Source organism: Alligator mississippiensis, chromosome 5 (genome assembly GCF_030867095.1).
Source record: "Alligator mississippiensis isolate rAllMis1 chromosome 5, rAllMis1, whole genome shotgun sequence".
In the NCBI taxonomy this organism is placed as follows: Eukaryota; Metazoa; Chordata; order Crocodylia; family Alligatoridae; genus Alligator; species Alligator mississippiensis.
The window spans coordinates 209296254-209319571 of record NC_081828.1 but is presented as its reverse complement, the minus strand read 5'-3'; the positions used below and the strand labels follow the sequence as shown (position 1 = coordinate 209319571).

The 23318-nt window shown below is 42.2% G+C and overlaps 1 protein-coding gene across 3 annotated transcripts in view; it reads right to left on the bottom strand.

Annotated features, from left to right (window-relative positions):
• Positions 1–2092: 2092 nt before the first annotated feature.
• TTC21A (tetratricopeptide repeat domain 21A) overlaps positions 2093–23318 on the bottom strand; it is a 73301-nt gene continuing 52075 nt past the window's right edge. Inside the window, exons 16-29 of one of the 3 annotated variants that reach the window (XM_014608965.3) lie at positions 22663–22735; positions 22357–22467; positions 22064–22202; positions 21663–21766; positions 18768–18956; positions 14257–14367; positions 11579–11660; positions 10492–10642; positions 9090–9251; positions 8233–8428; positions 6030–6254; positions 5043–5163; positions 2922–2989; positions 2093–2818 (exon numbers count right to left, since the gene is read on the bottom strand). In XM_014608965.3, the coding sequence (XP_014464451.2) occupies positions 2741–2818; positions 2922–2989; positions 5043–5163; positions 6030–6254; positions 8233–8428; positions 9090–9251; positions 10492–10642; positions 11579–11660; positions 14257–14367; positions 18768–18956; positions 21663–21766; positions 22064–22202; positions 22357–22467; positions 22663–22735 (1810 nt within the window). In that variant the 3' untranslated portion in view covers positions 2093–2740. Of the gene's footprint in view, positions 2819–2921; positions 2990–5042; positions 5164–5992; positions 6255–8232; positions 8443–9089; positions 9252–10491; positions 10643–11578; positions 11661–14256; positions 14368–18767; positions 18957–21662; positions 21767–22063; positions 22203–22356; positions 22468–22662; positions 22736–23318 lie in introns of those variants that run through there. The other 2 variants (XM_019499264.2, XM_019499271.2) reach the window with 2 other exon arrangements.

The window sequence follows — 23318 nt, the reverse complement described above, 5'->3', positions numbered from 1 at the left end:
CTCCTCTTGAAGACCCCCAGGGTAGGGGAGAGCACCACCTCCCTTGGGAGCCCGTTCCAGACCTTGGCCACTCGAACTGTGAAGAAGTTCTTCCTAATGTCCAATCTAAATCTGCTCTCTGCTAGCGTGTGGCCATTGTTTCTTGTAACCCCCGGGGGCGCCTTGGTGAATAAATACTCACCAATTCCCTTCTGTGCCCCCGTGATGAACTTATAGGCAGCCACAAGGTCGCCTCGCAACCTTCTCTTGCGGAGGCTGAAAAGGTCCAGTTTCTCTAGTCTCTCCTCGTAGGGCTTGGTCTGCAGGCCATACAAGTTGCCCTTCTCTGGACCCTCTCCAGGTTATCCGCATCCTTCTTGAAGTGTGGCGCCCAGAATTGCACGCAGTACTCCAACTGCGGTCTGACCAGCGCCCTATAGAGGGGAAGTATCACCTTCTTGGACCTATTCGTCATGCATCTGCTGATGCACGATAAAGTGCCATTGGCTTTTCTGATGGCTTCGTCACACTGCCGGCTCATGTTCATCTTGGAGTCCACTAGGACTCCAAGATCCCTTTCCACCTCTGTGCCACCCAGCAGGTCATTCCCTAGGCTGTAGGTGTGCTGGACATTTTTCCTCCCTAGGTGCAGCACTTTGCATTTCTCCTTGTTGAACTGCATCCTGTTGTTTTCTGCCCACTTGTCCAACCTATCCAGGTCTGCCTGCAGCTGTTCCCTGCCCTCTGGCGTGTCCACTTCTCCCCATAGCTTTGTACTTCTCCCCATAGCTTTCAGAGGGGCAGCCATAAGACAGTAATAATTGTTTTTTGGAGGGGCCTTGTGGGCCTTATAGAATTTTGCCTGCTCTTGCATTAGGGTCAGGCTCCTTCAGGTTCTCTTTCTCTCTAGCCCACATTTTCCACTAGAGGGATGGAATGACCCAGCTTAGGTCTGACATGGGCAAGCATTAGGACCTGGACACCTTCACTACTTCTCCCTGATGCCTAGATGTGGTTTGGCCCAGAGAGAACTTGTCCATCACTAAGACCCCAGGCATCTGACTGTCATGGTGCAGGAGGAGCTCCCCCTCCATTAAATGTTGCTGAAGTCATAGCTGTGCAGGCTGGATCCAAAGAATTTACAGGCTGGATCTGGCCCATGGAGCAGAGGCTGCTAATCCCTGCTCTAACCTGATAAAACTTGCATTCTTTGCTGTGCAATGGCACAGCTTTAATCGCACAGGGGAAACTGCCTCCCCTGCAGCCATACAGCCTACAGCCTGATGATTACATACTCTCTTGAAAAATGGTTGATGTAAATTTGAAGCCCTCAGGCAGGGGTTTGGAGTACATGAGCTCTGGAGGTCCCTTCCAGGCTTACTTCTCTATGACTCTATGAACCCAGCTCTCCCGGTTTCTGGATAACCTCTCTGACTAAATGGCAGAATGTGCCAATCCCTATCATCACTTGAAAATAAAAGGGTGAAACCTACTATGGAAAAAATGGATATAGATGCACGCAGAAGAGGTTCTGGGCTCTGGGTCCTGAGTAGATAGGGATTCCTGGCTGAAGCTGATACAAAGCACATCTGATCTGGAGATGGACAGAATCTGGGACAAACCATTTTCTACAGCAGTAACTATTGCCTAGCTCTAGGCTCTGGTCACAAGCATGAAAGACTCGGGAGGAGTAACTCTGGTGGGGGGCTGCCCTTGCCTTCTCAGGTACAGACAGCGGGCAGGGAGAAGGCATCTGATGAAAAGATTGGGGCACGGATGGCTGAGGTTCTGTCCCTCCTGCCCTCACCTGGCACATACTGGATCAGTGGTCCTAAACCTTTGTAGCCTTAAGGCACCACTGCATAACTCTTCTGATTTTAGATTCCAACTCAGTGATTTTCAAACAGGGTGCCAGTAAATTCTGAAAAATCATGGTGTGGTGCTTTGAGGTTAAAAAGGTTGTAAACCATTGACATATATGATAAAGCTCTGTCCTTCTTTACCTCTTTACACATTTTTAAAAATAATGCCTCAACAAACAACTAAAAAGTACAATAAACTTAATGAAGCATTGAAAAAAAAGTTCAAAACCAGAAACCACAAAATGTCATAGTATAGTACTTGCTCATTTATTTTTAGTGAATAGATTAATACATTTTTTTTCAAAAAAGATGGTTTAGTGTTATTAACTATAAAATATAGCCCATATTTGCTGGTAAAAGAACTTGAAATATTACATTTAATAGGTCTGTGAGGCCCCAGGAATGCTTAAAGTAGGGGTGTTGAACACATAGCCTGCAGACTAGATCCAGCTAGTTTCTTGTGCACTGGACTACCCTCCTTCACAGGTCTGATTTGACCTACAGGCTTGTTGTTATGACTGCCAAAGCCCCTGAAGCAGTGACGTTAATCCCCATGGCCCTTGGAACTACCGTTTCAATGCAGCTCTGGAAACCAGGGAGTTAATGCCACTCACTTCTCCCACCCCAATAGCCATTGCTGAAATCAGGGGTTTAGTCACACTTAGTGACTAAAATAGGTGACAGGGGAAAAACGGGGAGGGCAAACAGCAATGGTGTTTAGTCTTTGGGTTTTGGAACCATGCTGAAATGGTGGGAAGAACGCCATTGCCACTCACAGGTTGCCCAGCCCCTTTAGAAAGTCTAAAATTCATAATCCTTACTAAAGATATGTTTTTATTTCTAGTATAAGTGACATATTTCTATGTCAGAAAATTTTATATTAACAAAGAACTCTATTTTTAGGGTTTGAGACCTCTTTGAGCCTTTTCCAAAATCTCTTCTCTAATTTTGGGGTAACTTGGGCACACCTTCAAGACCTAATAAAAAAGAAAAGATTGTCAGTTATAACTTAACTTATTCACCCTATGTTTCATGATGTAATTAACAGTTTTATCATGACATGTAATTAACAGAACTTACATCATGACAAACTTCTATTGCTTCCACATATCTCTTATCTTTTAGGTAATTGAAAGCAAGTTTGAAACCTGGAAAAAAAAAAAAAAGGAAACGAACATGCTGTAATTGGAACACAAGCCTATATGTCCACTTAAGTTGAAAGATTGTATTAGACAGTGCTTCAAACAAAAAAACCCTATAATTAACTAAAATTAAAATAGGATATACTAAAATTGAACAAAGGATAATGAACTTGAAATTGTGCTGCAAAAATTTTTCTGTGTATGTTTAATTGGATTAATATATGTGTTGTGTTTGGTTATTAAAAAACAAGGACACAAAAGAAAAATTGCTAATGGATACAAAGAGGTTACTTTAATATAATTCAGCTTGCCAGGATGTGATAGACATTTTTCAAGATGAAACTATTTCTCCTGGGATGCAAACGGGCATTAAATCTATCGTAAAAAGTAATTGGGGATCCTCCTGTGCTCAGATGCTTGCAAAATGGCCCCTATGTGACTAACTTCTCAGGATCAGATCTGGACTGGCAAACTGGTATAGAAGGGGTTGGGTGAAATTTAATTTTCAATTTGCAAAAAATGTTTCAGAAAATTCCACTCCAGGCATCACAAAACCCACTCACAGCGACTACATTTTGGACTGCCACAATATAGTGTCTAAACATAGGTTTCTACACGTGCACAGAAGTGCTCCAGTCTGAGGAAGTAGGCGTTTAGCCGCTGCCTGCTCTCTGTTGTTACCCAAATGTAGGGGAGACGCTCATCCTTTTGGCATGCTCCAAGCATGTATAGCAAACACAAACAGCAATGAGTTCAGTAGGAAGCTCAGCAGCCAGTCTCTTTCACTCAAAATAGAAAAAATGGTGCCTACCTATAACGTAAGAGCCCAGTGGATAGAGCATTTGTCCAGGAAGCAGGAAACCAAGCTGTAGGCCCCAGAGTGAAGGGATTCAAACATATTTCCCAGCTCCACAGAGATTGCTCATACCACCAAGATATACAGTAGTCTGAGTGGAGGCATTCCCTACCCCTTCTACTGAAACTGGACCACTGAGCACTACCATGGGGATTGAAGGGCAGGCAGAGGGAGGCTGAGTTCATAGTCTCATGGGTTCCTGCCAGATGCTAAATTAAATCATGCTATGGGATCTGAAGAATTTTATCTGGATGCCAAAACGAGTGTGTGCTAGGGCAGACGTTCAAGGTCTGGCATGGTAGGATGCATGATTTTGGGGATCTTGGATAACACTCCTCAGATCCTATTGTGCATCTACCAGTGCTCAGGGAACCTAACATCAGGGAACAGCTCCTTGGTGCTGGGCTGCCTGCATGCCCTTTAAATATGCTGCTGCATGGGCAGCCCTGGATCACGGAGCGGCCGCCAAGTCCTGGACTCTCTGTGCCGGCATGTTCAAAGGGCATGCATACAGTTGGGATGCACACATGACTTTTAAAGGAGCAGGCATACAGGGAGCCTGGGTTTGGAGAGTGGCTCACCAGTCTCAGGGTTTCTGTGTGCCAGCATGTTCCAGGGGCACTTTAAATGGGTGCATGAGCAGCCTGGCATAGAGGAGCTGGTCTCTGATGAGAGGCTTCCCATGAGATGGGTTCTCCCTCAGCTCTGGGAAGATTTTGTTTCCAGTTCTTGTTCTGGGATGGTATATACATTTTACTTATTTGGAAAAAAAATCCTGAGTAGGGACTGGAACTAAGAAATCTTGTCCAAATGTACCCCATCTCTATACAGGACTCTTCTGAATTTAGTCCTTCCTATACATAAAAAGTACCATGTACCTGGCCAAACAATAAGCTTTCACTTTTTCTCCAATATTATTATTAGCTGTCATTAAACTCTTGGCAGTATTAAACTTTTAGCTGTCATTAAAACTCTTCTTCCTGTCATTTGTTATACCTTTTTTTAACCCCACCAACGTCATGTTGATTACATCAGTATAACTGAAGACAGAAATTACCATAGCCCAAGTATTTCTTGCATTTTTAGACCATGTAAAATAAAGTTGCAGGATATTTAATATAATCTTTTACAATGATTTAAGAATGAATATGCTGGCTAATTTTCAAGTAGGATTTAAAATAGAATAAATTTCTATCAACTCACCAATGGCAGGGTTTGCTTGATTACTATATTTCCAAGCTAATTTGTAATTAGCTGCAGCATCCTTATAGGCCTGTTCTTTCTCCATAATAAAACCCATGTATTCATAAGCTTTTGAACACGACTAAAATGGATTAAAAATTAATATATTTTGACATCATTTTAGCATTCTCTAGATTGTAAATCAGGATCCTAAATTATATTTTCTATTTAAATACATCAGTAAAACAATACAAAAGTACTAGATCTTGTCTATTTTTTTCCTTAAAGGTGTAGCTTGATGCTTTACTGTCTATCCCATAAATATGTACACTAAAACACACAGGATATTCAACTTGGCTAATCTCACATTGCTGTTACAACCTTCACTTTTACATTTCCTGATTTTTATGATTTTAAATCTGAAACCATAACTAACTAGTTAGCTATTCAATTACAAACCACTTTTTGCATTTAGGGTCAAATTCTGCTCCCACCAAAATTAACTGTAAAATTCATGTTTTGGTAGTGTAGGAGTGATGTTGTAGCTGTGATGATCCAGGAATTATGTGAGAAGCTAGGATTGTTGTGGCTGATATCTTTCACTGGACCAACTGTATGGTTGGGATAGACTTAGACAAGCTTTCAAATGTGAAGCATTCTTCTTCAGGTCATATTTGAAAGCTTGTTTAAGTCTATCTCAACCATGCAGTTGGTCCAATGAAAGATGTCACCCACAACAATCCTTGCCTTTTGTCAAATTCACAAACTGAATAAGATGAGAATCTTAATCATCATGACAATCACATTGATTTTATTCCATTAGTCAAATTTACTGAAATACAGGTTCCAAACTGTAGCTGGTCTTTAGAGCTTTTACTTTTTGGGTTAACTTTCAACGGTTCTTAATGAAAACAAATTTCCCAGCATTGCTTTGGCATTCATACTCCAAACTAATCAAAACGCATTTTTACCTTTCAAGATCTCCTTGTAAACATCTTTTCTTCTCACCTTGTTGTATTGTAAACAGCGTTTCAGTTGCTCCATTGCAAGATCATACTTTCCACTGTTGCAGTATATATCAGACAGTAAAATCCAGCTTTTTTCCAACTCTTCTGCATCTGACACAGTCCAGTTAGCTTTAGCTAACCGTTTTAGTTGGGTTCTGGCCTTAGGAGTCTGCTTAAGGATCATGTAGGCTTGGGCCATTGCCAAAATGGCTTGAACATTTTCTCTCTAAGAATATATACATATTGTAAAGATTAGAAAAAAAAATAATTAAATAAAAACTGCCAGTTTGAAGAACAAGCTCTTTCCATGATTTGGAAATATTATGGGTTTAATTGTCTTTTATAAGGTTTAGCAATACTGTCAATAGTTTATTAAAATCAATAGGCTTCTCAGTATTTCTGATTGCAGTACTTAATTTGCCATGAGAAGATTAGAGATGCCAATTTAACACATACCAACACTCCTGCTCTGTTCTTAAGAGTCCATCCACATAGTGTCAACTGTATCTGAATGAAAGCTCTATAACAAAGCTAAGTATATAATTGTGACAGGGGGCAAGCTTGGGGCCGAGTCTCAAGTTGGCCCGCCCACTTCTCTATGTAGGGCAGTCTGCCCAGTCTCGCCTGCCACGACATTGCTATTACAATAAACTGGTGATAAATACAGGAGGCTATCCATTCTATGCCCTGATGCCAGGGAGCGCTATCCACAGCTCTGTACCTCCCCTACACCATGGCCCACGCCTTGCAGACAGCATCCAAGATATTATCATACTCCTGGCCACAAGTTGGACCAAACCTAGTCCTCCACCAGGTCACACACACACCCACGCACACACTCATACTGCCCCCCTCTCACAAGAGCCTCTTGCACTCCACCCCCTCTCACAGGGTCTCTTGCTTGCTGCAGTATACTGTGACCCCTCCACTCTGCCCTGCTGTCTCCTGGAGCAAACCTTCTGGTCATCAGGCTTATCTGAATCATGCCTTGGTTGGTGACATTCAGTCTCTTGAGTCTCTCCTGTGACCCTCACCTGGGTAGTGCCAGCCAATTCACCAACTGGAGGACCAACTTCTCCTTAGCCCCTCACTGGGCTCCTTATACACAACACCATGATCTTGTGGGGGGTTGGCAAGTGTGTTGCCCTTCTGGCCATCCATCAGCCCTACTCAACACACCCCCTGGGGCTGCCCTTCCAACAATCCCTTCAGCCCTACTCAACCCCGAATTACACCCAGTCCTTCAGGTTGTGAAGACACATCTTACTCTGGTAGGGCCCACCAACACCCCTGCTCTCTCAGGGTCTCTCAACTGCCCCCTTCTCTAGGACTCCACAACTGCCCCCTCCCTGGGGCCTCCAGGGTGTTGCACCCTTGTGGGCTCAGGTGGCTGCAGCCATACCTGGCCCCACTCCTCCCTCTTAGTAATCCACCCAAAGGTGGGGGCTTGGGTTTAGGTGCCTCAATCCGCCTTACACAGGGGAGGTTCATGGTCCTGGTATTTTAAGTGGGGCTGCCACGCCACTGGCAGTCCCACCAGGCCTCCCTATCATGGCAGGGTACAGTTTTAGATCATGTCCAGGACCACTGAGGCCTCCTCTGTCCCCATAGCCTCACCCTTACCCTGAAGGTGTTCCAGGAGCAGCTCAGCCTGATGCTGCCTCTTTGGCTGCTCAACACAGACTGCTGCCGCTCTGGCCTATGTTAAAAAATGGCTGCCCTCATTAGGCACCTGGTGGCTACCTGCTCCTGCCTGTAAAGTGGCAGGCACCAAAGGTAAGCTGCTAAGTGGCAGGCACCACAGTAAGCTGCTAAGTGCTCTAGCTCCTGTTTGGCGAAGCATTTAAACATATGGATAACTTTAAACCTACATAATCATTTGGAAGGGTACTTGTATACTTCCAGTTAAGCAAGCAATGAAAAGCTTTGCTGGAACAGGAACACCCTTGAATTGCAGAGTGAAGCCCTTGTTCCCCAATATCCATTTGACTGGAATGAAAATTCCTTGAGTTAACCAGAACCTCAATAATGCAAACTTATTGTGCACTTCACATGGTTAAGGATTTATTAATGAAAAATGATAAAACACTACAATTTAATCAGGGCATTTAAAAATATTCTTGATAAAAAAAAAAAAAACATGCATGGGGCTGTTAGCATTCTACAGAAGAACAGAATGCAAAATGCACTGAAGAACTTCTTACCTCGTTTTGGGCCATTTCTATAAATGCACTAAGAGCTTTCTCCACATTACTTTTGTCTTTCGTAGTCATCAAACAGCAGTTCTGTAGCATCTTTAGTTGATTTTGATCATCTTGGGATCGAGGATAAAACTCCTTCAGTAGTTTCTCAGCTGTGCACACCCCATGTTGCTGAGCTTCTTGCTTCTCTTTTAAGTTACTGATAACATTAAACTTCTGATATTTCAAAATGTGTTAAATACAGCTGAATGGTAAAAGCAACTGCTATGCTCATCCTTCACTTTTAATCACAACAGAGCAGGGATGCATTTATAGTCGTACATACACAGAAGCAGATTTTATACATATTCAATGTTATTAAATCACAAAACCACTGCCCCTATCCAGAACAGAGCTGAAGCACCTTAAATTGCCATTACTTGTATACCTACTTTGTGACTAAGTGCAGGCTATTATGTTTTAGGCTTCTTAGTCTAGTAGTTTTCACAACCATTAAATACTTCTCAACATTTTTAAAGACAGGCAGAGGGCAAGGCAGGTAGCACTTTAGAGACTAATTGGTTCAGGGAAGCATAAGTTTTTGTAAGTGACAGCCCACTTTGCAGACTAACATGGCTAACTATCTCTCTCTACTCATGGATGGCAACATTTTTAGAGGGAAAACAAGTATGTCAAAAGTTTCTATTTTGTGCTCGTGAATATAGTGAAGAGGGGGCAGCTGAACTAAAACCCTCTGTCTCTGTACAGAAATGACCAGACCTTGAATGTTATTCTCAAATACTTCTTGGTAAATTAACTTGATAGTCCAAGACTTTTCTCTGTTACTAATCATTTCCAGAAGTGCTGGTCTGGTTTCTTACCTGTTCTCTTCATTAAGGCCTTCAAACACTTCTCCTCCTAATATCTCATTATCAGGATTTAGACAAATCTGAATCATACTGCTGATGGCTCTCTGGCCCCACTCACTGTCCTTTCGAGCTTTGTTGAAATACTTCAGTGCTTGATTGGGTTGTCCCATGTGCCTGTTTGAGTAAAATATATCATGCCTAGTTATAACATGTGTGAGACTGTTGTCAATCTTAATGATAAAGGCATTCCCATATTTATTTACATAAAGTATTAATAAAATCTAATATTTCTCTTAAGTATATTATGGTTCCACGTACATGAAAAATTATCTTGGCAGAGTACTAAGTTAATGTAGTTACATTGTTTCTAGAACCTGAGCTAGTGCATTTAGGAGTATCCTGTAAAGATATCTACAGAATAAGGTTTTCTGTTGCTTTTTTTGGTCTTTGAGCACTTTAAAGCCCCTACAGGCGATACTAAATGAGCTGAACTGTGCATTGTATTGTATCACGTGTCTTGATAAAGCTGTTTATTAATTTCCAATCAGGTCTACCTGTGCAACCCACTGCTGGCCATCAAGTTTCACAAGTATCCCTGAATATGCAATTTGAACTCTGTATGGCTTCAGAGCTCAATTATGAGCAATTTAGGCCTGTGGAGTTTTTACTATACATGAGAAGGAAAGAACCCCAGCCTGACTGTCAGATCCCAGATGGAGCCTGTAATCTGAAATCTTTCTACTTGTCCTAATCTTATGTATGAATCACTGAAATATAGTATAGAAATTTGCACACAATGTCAGTTTTACAGTCATGTTTTAAAGCAGGACCAAACTTTAGGGTTTAATTAAAGTAGGAAATCTTCTACCTTGATTTTCCTGATTGAAAAAGGTGTTTTATAAAGAACCATATTTTATTCATTGCAAAACATTATTTGATAGAATTTAATGTATTAAACCAAAAGACTTCTGGCAATAACCTGACCCTATTGAAATCAATGAGAGTTTTGCCAGTGACTTAAAAGGGGCCAAACTTTCACTCCTTGTTGTTGGAGCTGTATACAACCTCAAGTCTCTTGTAATAAACCTTCTGAAGTTGACATACAGGTCAACCAAATGTCTTCTATTGTACTCTGTTCTTTTATACTACCTATGACTGTACTGTATTCATTTGGCCTTTTTCGCTCTATGCTCTAACACACTTCCTATTTCCACACAAAACCTATTTGCTTAAATTTGTACTGAATTCAATTTCCAAGCAAACCTATCTGCAAAGAATAGTTCTCACAAACCAAAATGCTTGGTTCAGTTCACCACCTGAACCCTGGAAGTGGAAAAATAGGTAAAGGTGGAATGATACAATCCTGCTTGTCAGAGTATTCATAATATTTACAGAAATTACTTTGTACAATTACCAGCAGTAAAGTCCTTTGCAGTAGTTATAACCAGGCTCTAAAGGTATTCGAGTTGAATGTTTCCTTGCCATGTCAAAGAAGAATGTAGCTTTATCAAGCTTACCACTTCTTCTTAGTAAATCAATTAATCTTTCCATGACTGAGAAGTTATCTACAAATTACACAACACAACAAAGTAAACCTTATCTTCATATTTAACTAATGCAGATTGTATCAATCTTTTTTAAGGTAAAACTTTGATTTAAAGTGTTTTGCTGTTGAGTTATCAACATATGGTAATGCTGCTTGAAAAATTCAAAGCTGGGAAGAGGCTAAGACTCCCAATGATGAAACAAAGGAACCTCAAATTCACCAACTTTTTAACATCTTTAAAAGTGCTAAAGCAGGGCTGTCCAACTGGCAGCATGCAAGGAGTTAAGTCATGGCCCCCAGGCTCCCACCCAGCCACTGCTCTCTCCATCACTCTGTCTCTCTCTATCACTCCAGCTGCAGCAAAAGCTCGGGTCTCCAGGCAACTCTTCCCTCCTTTAGCTTCTACTTCTCGCCCCTGCCCCAAAGGGTGGGGCAGCAGGGCACAGCCTGCAGTGCTGGGGCAGCCGTGACATGATGCAGTAGAGGACCCTGTGGCTGGTGAGCTGAGAGTGAGGTAGGGCACTAGCATGTGTAGTACAGTGTAGGAAGGCATCTGCTTGCACAGTTCAGGGAAAGTAGGGAGGTGCCCACGTGCTGTGCTGTTGTGGAAGGAGAGGGGAAAACCCAGGAAGCATGCAATCAAGGGGACCCAATGGCTCGAGCTGATGTGACTTGCATGGCAAATAACCCCCACTAGTGTGGTCCAAAAGGCGCGTGCTTCCAGTCACTTAGGATATGGACAGCCCTGTGCTAAACCATAATCCCTATAATAAAGTTTCAGATTTATTCATCTTGTTCCTTTAAGTGTCATGGCATCACAAAAAATCTTCATACTATAGATGGTACTTGGAAGCATCGTAGATGAAATTAGAAAATAAGGATATCACATAATTTCCTTAGTTATCCTTTTAAAGTGGAAAACTCCAGAAAAAGAATTTGATTTAATAGTAAATACCTGGTGCTTTATCCAGAACCTTCTGGTAAAGGTATATAGCTTGCTCACACTTTTGTTTTCTAAACATAAGATCTGCCATCATCTAACAAAGAACAAAGGTGTTGAATGAAAAGTTGCAATGAGTTAAATTCCTTGCAATAACCAGGAATGTGAAGTTATTCTACTTTTCTTGAAACAAGATAAACAGAAAAAGATATATTAATAATAATGGGGAATGGAAACTAAATGCAATAAAAAACCCTCTACAACATCCTTGCTTAATTTACACAAGGGCTGCATTCAGACAAGCATGCACGTGTGTTTCTTTGGAGACAAACAGCAATGGCACATATTTGTGCTGCTGTTAGTTGTCCCCAGGGGAATGCCCCTGCATGTGTGCTCTGGTACAGGGCAAATTATCCCAGATGGGATATGGGAGGCTGGGGCCAGCACCTGGGCTGGCCCCAGCAGCCTTACCTGAGGTCCTGGGTGGCTCCTGGGCTGCAGTGACAGCGACCTGTGAATGCAGAGCTGGGCTGGCAGCCAGAATGTGGCTCTGGCTGGCCAGGCATTAGTTCTGGATGGCACATGCTGCTGCCACATGTGCTTTGCCATTTTCTTTCAGCATGTTTTTTTTTTATACCAGGATTTCCCAGTATCTAAATTTGGCTCCATGCTGCAAATATGCGGCATGGAGAACCAAATCACGTATGTGGGGTGTGTTTTGTGGTCCCTCAAAAGCCTTTGAGGTGCTGCACAGTGCAGGTACATACTCATGTGGATGCACCCATGGAGTTATTCTGGAATCACGCTATAAAGGGGTGCAAAGATGGCTTTTTTTCCAAATTAACTTAATCAATTTAGGAAACAAATCAAGCTAAACCATAAAAGGGCCCAGTGATCCCAAAATAAGAGTGTTCATATGTAAAATTATTCCAAAATAGCTATTCTGCTACCTTATTCTGGAATAACTGTCATATCTACATGAACCTTTGCATGGACACTTGAATATATATAAGAATACTGTAGCTTCTTGTTTTGGGGCTGAATGCTGTCATACTTCCTCAGGGGGCCCAATGTATTCTGTGTCTGTGGAACATGCCATGAAATTAAGTCCTTGTCAAAGATATTAAAGCTTTCAAAAAGGTATGAGAATTTTCAGTTTAAATATTTCTCATCATTATGATTACAGTAACCAGAGCCTCAAAACATGAACCAACAGTAAACTTATACAGAACTGTCCTTCTGCAGTCAGTCTGCTGACAGACACAGCAGTTGAGAAGCATGAATAGCCCCATTCATTTAAATAGGTTAACTATAAAATGCAGATAAGACAATTTAATTGTCAAGATTGCTAGCTATTCCAGATAAAATGACGACTGCACTGAATGTCATATCATCTGACTTAAATTGCATTTTATTAATATGGTGTATGTCTAAACTGCAGCCCTTATTGGAAGGTCTAGAGATTCAAAGAACAGGCTATCAAGGCTGTGTGGCTAAAGAAATACGATAATGAATATGTAAGGGGAAGAGCAGAAAGGATAAGGGGAAGAAGAGGTTAAAAGATTTTTCTGTGTGCTTGTGGCTGGTTTTGTTTTAGTAGGCTTGTTTCTTCAAATAACATTGAAGAGCCTTGAATTGGGAAATTGTTTCTTTGACTGTTACATATTGAAAGACATAATATAACAAGTAAAAACATATCAATTTAGCATGTGGAAAACTTCCATGCCATCTACTGGCTCAATCTTAGTTTTATGTTATAGGAAACTGATAGGTAGTTTGATGTCACCAAATGATGGTTAAATGCATAAACTGAAAAGGAATTCTTCAGCCCCACCGTCTACTTTGTACCGCCCTTAATGGCATCCTTTATGAAACTATCCTGCTTCCTAGCATTCTAAAGAGACATTAACAGATCAGGATGGGCCTGTCAATTTCAAGGCTGCAATTGAAGGCCCTCATGAGAAACAAGATGATGAGCCCCCATGAATAGGTTGACCAGTTTGGCCAGAACAATCTTGGATATTGGAGGCTAGTCTTCGGCCTGCGAAAATTAAAATGAGCATCCCGGGTGCAGGGCGGGGAGACTGAGTGGCATGAGCTGGGAAATAGGAAGCCCTAGCAGACAGCAAAACTGCCCTAAAATCGATTAGCTTGGTTAGAGGAATGACCATTAAAAAGGGGAGATGATCGTTAACACCTGTGAAGTAAAGAACGAATGGGTCATTAACAGGCCACTGATTTCCTTAGGTGCCTGCACAGTAATGTCAGAGCTGCACCAGTCCACCCCCATCTTTGCCTGCAGCTGTGTCCCATATAGTTACCCTATCCAAGCTGTTCCTGTAGTTAGTGAGCATTGTTTACCATGAGTTGTGGTAAGTGCATACAGTGGATGACTGCACAGCCTTTTACCAGTCCCTAGGCTATGCGCTTAAATGGAGCACCCTATACAGAATTCATTTCTGGGATATATACATTTGATTTTCCTCTTTCCCCCTATTTTTCCCTAGGATCCTTCCCATATAACATGTTTTTAGTAATCCCAACCTAGCTTACCCTCTATTTCAACACAGATGCTTGGGCAGCAAGCATAATATACTAGTATAAGAGTAACAGCCTTTAGAAAGTTCTGAAAAAAAGTCAAAACAATTCTCTGATGGTCGGACTGTCATCTATTATATACTACCCATTTATACCATTGCTGCAATTTCATTACTATTGTCATCTTGAAGAAGCAGAGCACACTGATGTTCACATGACTCGATGTCGCCATACAGCAAATAAAGATGAGCCAACTGCAATGTAACCTGGGAATGAGAGAAAGAATAATTAGTAATGAATAATTTTAATGATTATTGCAATTGCTACTAAGAGTCATCTTTGTTTTCTTGTTGATTTAGAATTCTAATCACAGAGGTTAGATCCAGCTAAGGTCTATCCAGTCAAAATTACTCCAATGCAATTCTGATTGACTTCTGTGAAGTTACATTGAAGATAAATTTGTCCTGTTATGAAACCTACTCCATCCTCCTGCCAATGAAAATTATTCCCTACAGTAGGTTCTTCAATGCTTTGTCTAGTCTAGTTTTAGTAAACCCAGTGATGAGGATGGAATTATTGCTCTTGAAAACAAACAGGCCCAAGTGATTTAGTTTCCAATTACAGAAACGTCTCCCTACACAGTACTTGAATTTTGTAAAACAGAGTAACATATTGCAGAAAAATATACCTATGGTAGTAGTGCTCTCATTTAAATGGAAGGTTCAGATGTTCATCAGAAACTCAGCCTTGTAACATACTGATTGCTACTGGCTCTCAGTGGAGCCAGCTGAAGCTGAACATACATAATATTTTAAAGCTGTATTCACCATGGAGCCTTCATGAAAAAGGAAAGTAAGAATCTGATCTGGGAAAATCCTGTTGAATTCAATGAAAGTTTTGCTTGTGCCAAAGGAATTCCTCAGCAGCAGTCACCAGTCATTTGAATGCCACTTTGCATTACCAAGCAGACCTGAGAATCCAGCCAACCAAATATAAAAAGGAGTTTTCTGGGCTCAGTCTTTACTGTTCCAGCAGTCTAAGAAAAAATTATCATTTTTCCTTACTTGAAATCAGGATTGGTGTTTCATTTATTCTATGAAATTGTCTTTCTGCTGCTTCTGCTTATTACTTTTATATATGTGTTCATGAATTCTCAGGTCAGCTTGCGAAGGCACTTAAGGCAAAGGATGTAGTTGTCATGGGTGATCTAAATTACCTGGACGTCTGCTGGGAGGAGCAGTCAGCCAGGTCTGACCACTCATGAAGGTTCCTTGCTAAGATACAGGACCTCCACTTAACCCAGGAGGTGCACAGTCCCACCAGCGGAAATGCCCCGCTGGACCTGGTCCCGGCCACAGGCGATGACCTGGTGAGGGGACTCCAGGTTCTTGACCACCTGGGTGACAGTGATCATTGCCTACTGGAATTCACCATCCAGTGCAGGGTGCCAAAGGCCTGCAGCAAGGCAGTAGCCCTGGACTTCAAGAGGGCCAACTTCAATGAGTTGAAGAGATTGGTAGGAGAGGCACTGGGGTCCTGGAGAGTAGGGGAACTGGGTGCCCAAGATGACTGGTTATTCCTTAAGGAGACGATACTCAGAGCCCAAGGGGTAAAGATCCCAACGAGAATCAAAGGGGGCAAGAGTGCTCAAAAGCCCCCCTGGCTCACCAATGGCATTTGGGAATGCCTGATTGCCAAAAAGGAGGCAACCCAGTGGAAGGGAGGAGCTATCACCAAAAAGGAGTATACCTCCATCACCTGGGTCTGTAGGGGGGCTGTTAGGAAAGCTAAGGCAGATATGGAGCTAGGGCTAGCATCAAGGACAACAAAAAGTCCTTTTTTAAATACATAGGGAGTATGAAGAAGGCACCGGGTAATGTGTGGCCCCTGCAGGATACGCTAGGAATCTGGTGGTTGCACCAGAGGAAAAAGCGGACCTTTTTAACAAATTCTTTGCCTCCATTTTTTTGTGCAGTGACCCAGACTCCCCCACTAAGATTTGGGACAGACTCAGGAGAGACTCCGCCAGGCCTAGGGTCAGGGAGAACCGAGTTAGAGAACTTCTGGAGGGGCTGGACGTGTCCAAATCAGCAGGTCCAGACACTCTACACCCCAGGGTGTTGAGGGAATTGGCAGGGGTTATTGCAGGGCCCCTGGCATGGCTTTACGAGCACTCGTGGTGCTCTGGCCAGGTGCCAGATGACTGGAAGAGGGGCAATGTGGTCCAAAAAAGGGAGGAGGGAGGACCCAGGCAACTATAGGCTCATTAGTCTTACTTCGATCCTGGGGAAGCTCTTTGAAAAGATTATCAAGGAGCACATCTGTGAAGGGCCAGCAGTGGGGATGATGCTCAGGGACAACCAGCATGGGTTCATTAGGGGCAGGTCCTGTCAGACCAACCTGTTTGCCTTCTATGATCAGGTCACAAAATCATTAGACGCAGGTGTTGTGGTGGATGTAGTCTTTCTGGACTTCAGGAAGGCCTTTGACACTGTCTCCCACCCCATTCTCATTAAAAAGCTAGGTGAATGTGGCACTGATGCCTACACGGTCAGATGGGTCACAAATTGGCTGAGGGGCCGCAATCAGAGAGTGGTGGTGGACAGGTCATATTCAGCCTGGAGGGATGTGGGCAGTGGGGTTCCCCAGGGCTCGGTCCTTGGGCCTGCACTGTTCAATGTCTTTATTAGTGACTTAGACGAGGGGGTGAAAAGCAACCTGTTTAAATTCGTGGATGACACCAAGATTTGTGGGGGGGTGGGCACACCAGAAGGGAGGGACAGGATACAGCTGGACCTGGACAGGTTACAGGGGTGGGCAAATGAGAATAGGATGGGATTCAATACTGACAAGTGCAGGGTGCTGCACTTGGGCAGTAAGAACCAGCAGCATACCTATAGGCTAGGGAACTCTCTTTTCAAAAGCACAGTGGCAGAAAGATCTTGGAGTCATTATCGATTCCAAGATGAACATGGGTCGACAATGCGAGGACATGGTCAGTAGGGCTAACTGCATCTTGTCATGCATCCACAGATGTATCATAAGCAGGTCCAAGGAGGTGATCCTCCCCCTCTATGTGACACTAGTCAGGCCACAGTTGGAGTACTGCATCCAGTTCTGGGTGCTGCACTTCAGGAGGGATGTGGACAGCATCGAGAGGGTCCAGAGGAGGGCCACTCGCATGATCTGGGGACAGCAGGGCAGACCCTACAAGGAGAGGCTACAGGACCTTAACCTGTTCAGCCTTCACAAGAGTAGGCTGAGGCCATCTATAAACTTACTGGGGGGACCGGTGGGGAAGGACTTACTAGGGGGGACCATGGGAGAGACCTTGTTCCCCCGAGCACCTCCCAGAGTAACAAGGAATAATGGCCATAAGTTGCTAGAGAATAGGTTCAGGCTGGACATTAGAAGACACTATTTCACAGTCAGGGCGGCTAGGATCTGGAACCAACTTCTAAGGGAAGTAGTGCTGGCTCCTACCTTGGGGGTCTTTAAGAAGAGGCTTGACGATTACCTAGCTGGGGTCATTTGAGCCCAGTTTTCTCTCCTGCCTAGGGCAGGGGGTCGGACTAGAAGATCTGCAAGGCCTCTTCCAACCCTACCTCTATGAATCTATGAATCTATATGTTCCCCTTGTTTTTGGATGGATGCATTTTAAAAAATGAATACATTTAAAAAAACACTTGGAAAAAAAATATTTCTGTTTTTTCTGGGAGTTCTGAAATGCTTGGAATACAAGTTTAAGAATTCATCCATGGTGACCTTTCATTTTTGTACTATTCAAAAAAATATCTTGGAATTAAAAAAAATACAGCTGGCTAACTGTTCTTCTACCTCAGTGTTTCTCAACCTTTCTAGACTCATGGCACTCCTCCATAACTTTTTTGAATTATGTTGCACCCCATTTCAAATCTAATTTCTTTCTTACAATGCTTATCTTTGAATACCCCATGGCACACTTAAAGGATCTCATGGGGTGGCAGAGTATCCCTGAGCATGGTGGGGGTGGCACATATGGTCTGTGCTGCCAGAGGCTGCTTAGCAAGGCAGACTGGGACATTAAGGGTGGGACATTAGGCTCCTGAAGAAGGCAGCGGTCCCTGCAGGAGGTGGAAGGGGCAACAGTGGCCACAGGAGGTGCCAAGGCTGGTGCTAGGTAAGGGCAGCAGGGGCAGGACCCTACTGTACCCCACTATTTCCATTGTCTGCCCCCTCCTTGCCCGCAGTCTGTACCTGGTAGGGTGAGCACAGTCCCCAATGCTGTGACTATTGCTTTGGTGATTTGCTCCAGGAGTATATGAGGAGAAAGTGAAGAAGTTGGTCTAAAAAGCATGGCTCAATGGCCCTACATCTATCTGCCCTCAGCAGAGTGTGCTGCTTGGAGTGCGAGGGTGGTCAGTGCAGGAGTTGGTAAGAGGCAGGGGCACGAGACCCCAGAGGAGCAGCTAGGGACAAAGCCAGTTGCCTGCAGGACACTGGTGGGTGCCTGACTGGTGGAGGAGTGAGCACTTACCTCCTTCATAGAGACCTGGTGCCACAGCACCCCTAAATAAATCTTGTATCCCAGGGTGCTACCACACGCTAGCTGAGAATCGCTGTTCTAACTTAAACACACACATAAGTACTGTTGAATAGACTGACTTGGGTTTAAGAAGCTGTTTACTTTACTGTCTGTTGGAGTATAAAATAGTGCCTCTTTGTAGTTCTTAACAGCTTGCACATAGTCCTTCTCGCTTAGGTAATGTTCAGCAAACTGAACGCAGATCAGTGATGCACACCGCTTCTGAGAAGGAATCAGTTCAGGTTGTTCCAGAGGTATACGGTTCAGTACCCTCACCTGTATGTCAAAGGCCTTAAGGAATAAACAAATAAACAAAAACTTGTCATAATATTCTTGGGCAATAGTATATTGTAAACTTCCATGGACTATAAATGAGTACAGATGTTTCAAAAAGGATTTTTTAATTCACTATTTTAAATACATTGGGTGCATCTACACGTCACTGTGCTTTAGTATTTCCTTGTAGAAGTACTGTGCTGTGCATGTAGTGCGTGATTAGATTTTGCTGTTACGTCGCTGTAGCAGCACACTAAAATGAGGGAGAATGCTGCTACAGCAATGTAGCTGCTGGTCACGTGTAGACCCATATGATCGCTACGTTGCTGTAGTGCACCATATGGCAATGTAGCACATCGTGTCATGTAGCAGATCGTGTCATCACACATTTTCTATCAAAATTCGGCAGCTACTTTCATTTTAAGCACATTTAACTCATCCTTATTGTTTTTCGATATATTAAATCTTAGGTCTATTGCTTAAAGCACTCCCCTGCTCCTCATTTTTTGATGCAAACAACCAGCTACCATAGTGTGCATAAGTTTATGGTTAGGACATTCACTTGGTAGGTGGGAAATTGTTTTTGAATCCTTGCTCTGCCTGGTTTAGAGCAGCAACTTGAACTTAGCCCACTTTGCAAGCAAATGTCCTAAACACCAGGCAACTGGACATTCTAGGATGAGTTCCTTTCACACTAACTAATTATCACAAGGCAAGATAAGATCTGAGCTTGCAGCAAAACAGCTGCCTTGCAATAACTGCAGTAAAGCTGATAGGGCTGGGCTAGCCTATCTAACTTTGACTGAGGAATAAGCTCCCTTGCATTACAACAGCATAAGGGCATGCATGCAGGCATTTACTCTGAAGAGGCCTATGTGATATGATTTTGAAGTAGCATGTTCATACCCACACTTTAGTCTGAAACTGTTCTGCTTTGTATAAACTAAATTGTAAATTGTAATAAGTAAACTATAATTGGGATAGGGACTTGAACCTGACTGCTCATATTCTTGGTGAGTCCCCTCACTACTGGCTGTAGAGCAGTGGTCTCCTACCTTTTTAAATAGGAGATCATTTTTGACATTTAAAAGCAACCCAAGATCTACCATGTGCTGCCGCCCCCTGCCCCCACAACCCAGCAGGTAAGTCTGTGGGGAAGGAAAGGGGGCATAGATCAAGGCAAAGGAAGAAAAAAGTATTTGGGGGAGCAATTCCCCAGCAGGTAAGGCTCACCTGGCCAAGTCCCTGCTCAACCTGCCTCTGTGGCACTGTCCCTCACCACGGGTGCATCGATCTAGCCCCTGCCCCTTCCCTCCCTGATGGACTGACCTTCTTAGCTGAGGTGCGTGCATGCATGCACGCGGGCACTCAGCTTCCCATCCCAGCCTCGGATCAACTCTAAGAGGCTCCGAGATCTACCAGTGGATCGAGTGATGTAGAGTTAATCTCAATCTTCACCTCTTCTCTCTGGCCCACTGAATATTTATTTATAGAAAGTGGGGATAATGGGTGCATCTTTCTCTTCCACACTTCCCTTCTCCCTCTAGTTTTTCATGAGAAAGTTTAGTGTAGGAACCTAACTCCATAAACGGGGCTTACAGCTGAGAATCTCAGGCAGAGGTAAGTGTGTTTCCCCTTTCCCTATCCCTATCTTTGGCATTTCCTACTGGTTTAGTTAGATGGCTCCCCATTCTCACATTACTGACTTCTGTGAATCTTCCTGTACTATGTGGGAATCTCTGGCACCTCACTTAGAACTATGAATTCCACCAGGCAGCAGAGCGGGCAAAAATTAAGCATTACAAAAGTAAGTCCTTTCTTGGATATAGTTCTTGGTTCATCTGCTTGTTTCAGTAACAGGTGAACATGCTAAAGGGATGAAATCCACCACCGTTTAAAGAGGTAACAGAAGCCTAAGAATTCCAGCGGCACTGAAGAGGGGAATATGACTGTGCTAACCCTGGGCAGAGGGATGCTTTTTTCAGGATCTAATATTCTATCTAACTTTTATGGACACATTTTCCTTTAGAATAATATAACATTTTAATGTGAAACAAGATATTCTTTGACTACCTATAAAGAATAATTAATTAATAGAGTCATACATTTTAAACCCCTTGTTATTCCCAGATGATGTGGATATCTTGAAATAATTCACAACCATATTAAAAACACACTACCGCTCTGAGAAAAAAGGATAAACAGAGAATGTCATATATAGAAAGATGATCAGTAAAATTTTCTACATATCAAGTAAAAAACACTAAAGCCAGATTATTTGCTGGTGTAACTCTATTTAAGTCAATGATGGTGTTACAGCAGCAGATAATATGCGCTATTATTCTTTTATTGTTGAGAATGAATGGAATCAAAAGGCAAGGAATTCCACAGCTTAAGGTCCATGACAGTTATGATTTCTGCTTTTCAAGGATGTGTTTCTGGGAAGTGTAAAAGTATAAATACTAGTTAGAATCAGGCTCAAAGAAGGAGATCATGAATATATTCAAAGCCTATTAGTACTCTTTATAGTTATTGCAGTGCATAGTGAAGTATTTGAGCTATGAACTGAGGGAATGGAGAGCTGAACTCTAATTCTAATCACAGTCATGGAAACTGTATATGTTCAAAGCCTCTGATAAATTATTCAAACCCTTTATACGAATATATTATTAAGGAAAATGTCTAGCAATATAGAAAGCATATATATCTTTTAGCAATTACCTTCTTCAAAGTTCCCACCACTTCTTCTTGTTTATTACTTTTGTAAACTTTTGCTAGTAAAATCAGGCTCTTGACATCTTTCATCATAGAAGGCAAGTCATTAACTAAAAGATTAAAAATGACAATATATTATATTTCTAGCCTAATGTTCTTGGCTATCAAGAAAAAGAATGGATGTTTAGGGCCTATGTTGAAGCATTTACACCATTCTATCCACCCACATATGGAAAAGCAAGGCTTGAAAGACAGCTCTCACACAAGATAATTTAAACATTTGTTGAAAGCTTGAGAGTCTAAAATATAAGTTGCGTAGAATATTTGTTTATGACAAAATTCATATAAGGCATTGTAAATAATTCACAGAACACAGCAAGTTTAGTATACATGATGAAAACTGTTACCAAAGTCATGGTCCAAAGCCTGATTCAAAACTCTTTCTGCTTTGCTGAACTTCTTGAGTTTGAGGAGGAGTCCAGCAAGATCATGGCACAAGAAATCCTGCTTACTCATCTTTAGAGCCGCTTCATAGTAATTAATAGCCTATACAGCAATTAAAAAGATTCAACAGATTATTCCAAATGCCAAATTACACTAGGTCAAATTACCATATTCATTTGTGATTTATCATTTATTAATTTATTAGTTTTCTTTCTTTGTTCTTACGACTTAAAATACTCAAGAGAATGTTCAAGACCTTATTATATTGATGTGTTTTCACATACGCTTGTCCAATTTTTCTGGCCAGTGCTGCATCCAAAGGATTCTTCCTTTGAGCTGCTTCATATACTTCCACAGCTTTCTCTGGCTAAGAAAAAAGAAGTTGGAGTTATTTTCATATTTAACATGAACTGTTAAAGAAATATTTTGCCAGTGACTCAGTTATATTTGTTATGCTATAGGAGTGCTCAGTATTATTATGGTTAATAAGAAATCCAGCTTTCTAGTTAAATGTATCTTTGTCTGAATTTGCTACAGATTTATTGGACAAATTCATGCTAACCTCTTGAATATTCATGTAGGCATCTCCCAAGAGAAGGCTAGTATGAGGACTTGGCAAATGTTCACAAAGTTCACTATAAAAACAGAATTAAGAAGAGAATTTAGAATCAGGGATTAACAAGAAACAAATGTTGCAACCCACTGCATGGAATGTATTTTCATAACTTGATAGACCTTTGGGAAAACAACATCAATTATGTCATATAAAAAGAACCTCAGCTGGTATATATCACAATAGCTTTTTTGATTTTGGTAATAGCCATCCCAGAAGGTTGTACAATCTGAAAGAAGCTGAAATACAATACATTAGTGTTACAAACAAATACAGAGGTCAGGGGTAGAAGAATGAAGATATCAGTTGACATGTCTACATGAGACATTTATTGTGGAATAGACTAATTAGCTCTGCAGTAAATGTTGCACATCTACATGAGTGCCCCTATTAGGCTGGAGTAATTAATTGTGCAACAGGATAGTACTTGTAAATACAAGTACTATCCTGCTGTGGAGTTTTTGACTCCACAGCAGCACACATGTAGATGCTGCCCCGGCTGCCTGCTGGCTAGCCCCACATTGGAGCACTATCATGCCCCAGCTAGCCCTTCCACAGCACATTGAGCCAGGTCAGAGCAGCCCTGGGTTGACAGTCTGACCCCC